The sequence below is a fragment of the Habropoda laboriosa genome, unplaced genomic scaffold, assembly GCF_001263275.1.
Source record: "Habropoda laboriosa isolate 0110345459 unplaced genomic scaffold, ASM126327v1 scaffold243, whole genome shotgun sequence".
NCBI classification, from domain to species: domain Eukaryota; kingdom Metazoa; phylum Arthropoda; class Insecta; order Hymenoptera; family Apidae; genus Habropoda; species Habropoda laboriosa.
The window spans coordinates 383,486-389,455 of record NW_017100433.1 but is presented as its reverse complement, the minus strand read 5'-3'; the positions used below and the strand labels follow the sequence as shown (position 1 = coordinate 389,455).

The 5,970-nt window shown below is 55.0% G+C and overlaps 1 protein-coding gene across 4 annotated transcripts in view; it reads right to left on the bottom strand.

Annotated features, from left to right (window-relative positions):
• Positions 1–5,800, bottom strand: part of LOC108575892 (protein bric-a-brac 1-like) — a 118,319-nt gene extending 112,519 nt beyond the window's left edge. For 3 of the 4 annotated variants that reach the window (XM_017938819.1, XM_017938820.1, XM_017938821.1), the window contains exon 1: positions 4,766–5,800. In XM_017938819.1, coding sequence (XP_017794308.1) covers positions 4,766–5,734 — 969 coding nt within the window. In that variant the 5' untranslated portion in view covers positions 5,735–5,800. Of the gene's footprint in view, positions 1–4,765 lie in introns of those variants that run through there. The other variant, XM_017938822.1, reaches the window with a different exon arrangement.
• Positions 5,801–5,970: the final 170 nt, after the last annotated feature.

The following is a 5,970-nucleotide window of genomic DNA, read 5'->3' as shown; positions in this document are numbered from 1 at the left end:
CCAGAAGAGGGAGGAAAGACTCGACGAAACGTCCCTCGCCTTTCGCGTCAGAATTAAACGGGCGTCATCGTCGCGTGTCTTATTTCTATAGGTCGCGCGTGCCTATTATACGCGGTCGAGGATTTTTCTTTATTTTTTTGTCGGTTCGATGTCGACGCCGCCGGTGAAAACTCGGATGTGCGAAGAGCCGGGGTCGGGGCCGGTGGCGAGAAAAAGGGAGGGAGAATGTAATCGAATATCCTAGAATTTAATTCTATCGGTTCGTCCCGCGCGCGTTCGACTTTCATATCGCGCTTTTTTGCGACAGTCATTAAATCTAATTTATCGCGACGGCCGTGTCGCGTTTCAGGGATGCGTACCGGGGAGGTGCCGAAACGAGGGAGGCCGTGTTTCCGCCATTCGATTCTTTCGCGTTCTTTCGCCTTCTCCGTTCGGCGGTGGTCGCGCCGCGTCGACAGCATCGTAGCGTCGTTTGTCTCGATTCGCGAGCAATTTGAACCGGCGAGGGTGGCGTTAGTTAAAAGCAGAGGGGTCGAAAAACGGTGCGGATCAGGATGGAGTGTATGGAGAAAAAAAGGCGAAAAGACGCGGCGTGGCGTGGCGCGACGTGGCGCGCGATCGATCGATGATCGAGCGAAACGAGGAGTGAGAGCGGCGGGAGAGTGTCGTTGGCGGCGGTGCGCGCGCGGTAGATAACGACGAGAGGTTATAAATCTCCTTCCGGTTGGAATCGGGAGCGAAGCAATCTGCGGAATGGTCCGGTCATCCGTCCATCAAGTCACGCGTACCGCGACGTACAGTCTACGTATTAATATATCTGCGGGCCGGAGCGGAGATCCGCGTGCACCGGCACACGCACACCTACACTAGGACAGGACCGCGTTCGCTCGTTCGTTCGTTCGTTCGTTGCCGGCTGCTAAAGCGCTCTGCTCTGCTCCGTGCCGTGCCCCGTGCTGTGCTGCGTCCTCTGCGGCTCTCTGCACCGTGTATCGTGTATCGTGTATCGTAGATCGTGCATCGTGTATCGCGTATGCCGTAGGATGTATGGTGGACGACGCGTATATCGCACAGGATAGGGTGCACACACGGTGTTCGGTGCGTGGCGCGCACCGCGTCGCAACCGAGTCGCGATGCGTCCTGTATTTATGCGCGTTTCGATGGGAAAAGGCAGCGCGCAACTCGGACGCGACGCAAGATAATTTCTGATTTACCGCGGCTTCGTCGGACCTGTCGCCCGACGTGCATACCTACGTCGCGCACCCTCATCCATCCTGCCTCGCATTTTCAAAATGGAAACTTTCCTATCGCCGGGACCGATTTCACGACCGTTTTGCGGACGATAACGCGAATCCTGGCAAACCTATCGAGACGTACGGCTCTCGTAGGGTTTCGAAACAGTTCGAATGCAGGCGGTATTGCGCGAGGCACGGGCCCGTCGCGTGCAACAGAGAAAGGTTAGAAAACCCTTTTCGCGGCGGGGCGAAAGCCGCCAAGGATCAGAGGCTGGCGCTCCACGAGGCGAATAACGACGTTACACGAAACGAAACGGAAAGGCGATTAACCGAGAAAAGAAGCTGCGTGAGAAGGAAAGAGGGGAAGGAGAGACAAAGTTAAGCGGTCGGGCGCCTATACGGTCCGGTTACCCTGGGATTATATTCCAAGTATTGCCATTATGCCAAGAGTTTCCTAGGAAGGCAATTTTCGAAATATTTAAAACACCATGCTCCCTAAGCCGTCCCTTATTATAAAATAGTCTCTAGGAATGGCGGCCACGTAACACAGACCCAACTTCTCCGCGATTCCGACTAGCTTCAGTTTCGACTGCGTCCTCTCCTCTTTCCTTCCGTCGAGGTCGCACCGTGAAATTATAACCGTTGGACGCGCACCGCCGCTACATACCTACCAATTTCTCCCGGCTGCGTCCTTCCCGCTTGAACCGCGAAGACGCGCACGGCCTCCTCGAATCTCGCAAAAACTAACTCTACCTGCGATCGCCGCAAGGTACGTAACCTAGGCCGTCGTGTTTGCGTATCGTGGGGGATCGCGTGCAGAGGCAGGGAGCAGAAGAGCAGCCTAGACGCGCGAAAACCTTAGCTATTTTTCTGCAACGACTTTAATCGAACGACTGGTTATAATTATCGGCGTACGGATCGCAACATAAGATCGGAACCGCGATAGACGAAAACCCTCGATCACGTTTTGACGGGCGGCGTAATCGAGTAGGCGAGCGCAGACGGTCGCAGCTTTTTTTCTCTAGACGAAGGGGTAGCCGTCACACGCGCATTTTAATACATCAAACTTTTCAATTTTGCCGCGGCTCGTATCGCGCGGCGTGCACCCTCGATATCGCGCTGCCTCCTGATATATCGCTTAGCTGGCCCGTTACGCGTTCATCAACGTGGAATCGATACGCGTGCGTACAGGCGAACGCGTAGACGTTCGACTGCGAGGCGGCCCGTGCCCGCCAAAACACAATCAAGATCGTGCACGGCAAAAACACTAATTTAAACGGAACGAAGGAAATATGTAGTCGCATCCGTTCTGTATCACGATGAATGGCGCTCGCCGGGTTACTACGATTCACGATTTACCGTTCTGCCACTTTTTTCCTCCCTCTGCTCTGCTCTTCTCCCTCTTCGTCTAGCCATCGGGCCGTGTGTCTCTCGAACCACCGACGACGAACGGCATCGATGCAGAAGCAGAATCAAAGGGGGAGACAGACGCCGAAGGAGAGAGATGATAGATAGATAGGTAGGTAACGTATAGTAAAGCCGTTATTGCCAAAAAGGATAATGCGAGGGAAGATTAAATTTTTTTTCTCGATTCGCCCTTTCAGGCTTCACCGGCCGCGCGAACCAGCGTGTCGTATACGACTCGCGAACGATTCTCGGCGAGGAGAGCGGTGAGCGACGTGTTCGTTGCCCTGTTCGCGAGAGAATCCCCGAGCGATCGGAGTTAAAAGACAATTTATATTTAAATTCCGTTTCATTAAAGCTCTTAATCTCACGATGTTACACGGTGTAGCCGGCCGGATGCGAGCGCGCTCGACCTCCTAGGCAGACGCGTCGCGAGCTCGGACGAGCTCAGACGAGCCGAGGCGAGTCGGGGCGAGCCGAGGGAATTTATTTTATCGGTTGTAATTTTCCAGCGTGAATCGGCCCTTGGACGGATTTTAGAGCTGAACCTCGAAATGCCGGAACGTACGTACCTCCTATTTGGTTTACCCGCATCAATTAGGCATTTTAATCGGAGAGACCTCGCGCCGGTATCGCGGAATAGTTGCGATATACTAGCGTATTACGATACGAGCTGGCATGCCCGGAGAATTGGAACGTGGTTGCGTTAACATAATGGAATTCCACGGAATGTTATACCCATTATACATAGCCGATTGCGTCACCACGCCGATATATACCTACGATAGAAAAATAATACTCGGCCTCCGACGTCCGACTCGCTTCAATTTTGCACTTTGCTCAGCAAACGACGATCCCTTCATATTTACCGATTTTTTTCCCTACCTAACTGCCTGTCTGCCTGCCTGCCTGCCTGCCTGCCTGCCTGCCTATCGATCTCTTATTCCGTTACGACGGATCGATCGAATTCGACGACATTTATAGTTCACTTAGCGCGCGTACTTGTTCTCGTATCTTGGTTCGCTCGGAACGGTAGGAAGGAGGAGAAAAGAAAGGTGACTGATTTTTCGGGTAATATCGCGTGGCTTGCTCGAAAAGCGGGCGAAGGGTAGTCGGACGAATTGCGAACGAGGCGAGGCGAGGCGAGGCGCGGTTACTAGCTGTTCGTTTAATAACTTGCGCCGGTGGCGAACGATAAATAATGCAGGAGACACCGTCGTCCCGATGTAATTAACGAGAACAGTCGATACCCGGTGTGTGTCACGTATGCGCGAACGAGCGCGTAGTCAATATTTGTCATTCGTTTCAACAAAAAGAACGTTACAAAACGGTCGGATGCTCCGCGTCCAAATATTGACTATGCTCATTGACGTTCATTGATACTCTCAATTAGTGCACACCGTCGAAGCCGATCGCCGGGTAATTGGACCTCTCCGGCAAAGGCTCGCCGCCGGCCTCTTCCCGTTAGACGACGTTCCGCGTTAAAACATTCCGCCGTGCTGTCGTAATTGGGAGTATCGGCGACCCTAACCTACGATTTCTGGCCTCCTGCAGCCAGGCGTTTACTCTCTCTGTCACCACCCTCTCTCTCCGGGAACCGGCCATCACCCTCCAATTATAAACGCGTCACCTTTTCCTCGTGCCTTTCTCCACTCGGAGCCGCGGCAGAGCCACGAGACAGAGAGAAGCCTCTTCTCGCGAATTCGCCGCCCCGCAACCCACGTCCCACCGAACCGACGTTCCGACAGCCGCGAAACTTTCCGGGTAAAGCAGCCACCACCGCGAATCTCGTTAACGCTGCAAACCTAATTACCAACTTTGAAAAACGTTTCGACGTCCCATTGATTTTTTTCCGCGTCCCTCTTTCGCCGCCAAGATTTCTCCTCCGGGTAAACAGCTCTCGATTTAATTGCCAGAATTCACTCTCTCTCTCTCTCTCTCTCTCTCTAGTCCAGGATTTTTCCACGCGAAACACCACCTTTCCTACGCTTTTTCTCCCGGTGTTTGCGACAGACGTTCTCTCTAGCTCTGGCTCGAAAGGAGAGTAGAGGGACCCGAGAGAACGGTCCGCGAGACAGAAAGGAAAGGAAAGGAAAAGAAACGAAAAGAGAAGAGATGTTGAAACTCACCCTTTCCTCCTCGCGAATCATCTCGGCGATGCCGGGCTTGATCTCGAGATCATCTGGTGTCGGTTGACCGGGAACTCCCTGCTGATGGTGTTGCTGCTGCTGCTGCTGTTGCTGCTGTTGTTGCTGCTGCTGCTGCTGCTGTTGCTGCACGGTGAGCTGCTGGCCGTGAGTGGCCAGGTGGTTGACGGAGGCGTGGGGACCGGAAGTCACGTGGCCGGGCACGTGGTGAGCGGACACCGAGTGCGAGCTCTGCTGGCCCTGGGGGGGCGGTGGCGGCGGCGGCGGCAGGGGCAGCGATACCGGAAGTTCCTGGAGGTTGATCTGCGGCGTGACCGAGACGCTGGGCGTGCCGGGGGATCCGAGGGATCGCGGAGTCGAGCTGCTCTGCAGCATGCCGTGAATGTCGGGCACGATCACGCCTCCTCCGCCGTTGCTCGGGTCCTGGTCATCCGGAAGCGAGCCGGACGCGATTCGATCCGGACTGCTCGCCGGCGGCGATCTCTCTCCGGATATTCGGCGTCGTTTCTTCCTGTGCATCATCGCCGCGTTCGCCGCCTCCTCCAAGCTCGACCTCGACGTCAACTCTTGTTCGCTGTTCACGTCCGCCAACCCGCGAATCTTCAAGCTCTCGGCCACCTTCAGCAGCGGCCCGATCTGCTCCTGCGACACGTTGATCTCCCCCTTGTACATGAACTCCACCGCGGCCTTCAACTCTGGCCACTTGATGTCCTTCATGATCACGATCGGATGCTGGCATGGATTGTCGAAAAAAAGCGCCTGGAAGTAAGGACTACACGCGGACAACACCATCTTGTGGGCCTTCACGCTGTGCCCGTCGCAGGCAAGGGTCACGTCCACGAAGCTCTCGCTTTGCAATAGCTGATCGAACACGTTGGTCAGATTCGTCTGATAGTTGTTCCACCTGAGGCAAAATTGCTGGGGGGACCCAGCGCCGCTCTGTTGCGTCATGATGTTTTCGCCAGATGATTTCGTCGAGTCTCGATCGCTTCCTCTTCCGTTTCCGTTTCTCTCCACCTCTTCCTCCTCCTCCTCCTCCTCCTCCTCCTCCTCCTCCTCCTCCTCCTCCTCCTCCTCCTCCTCCTCCTCCTCCTCCTCCTCCTCCTCCTCCTCCTCCTCCTCCTCCTCCTCCTCCTCCTCCTCCTCCTCCTCCTCCTCTTCTTCTTCCTCCTCCTCCTCCTCCTCCT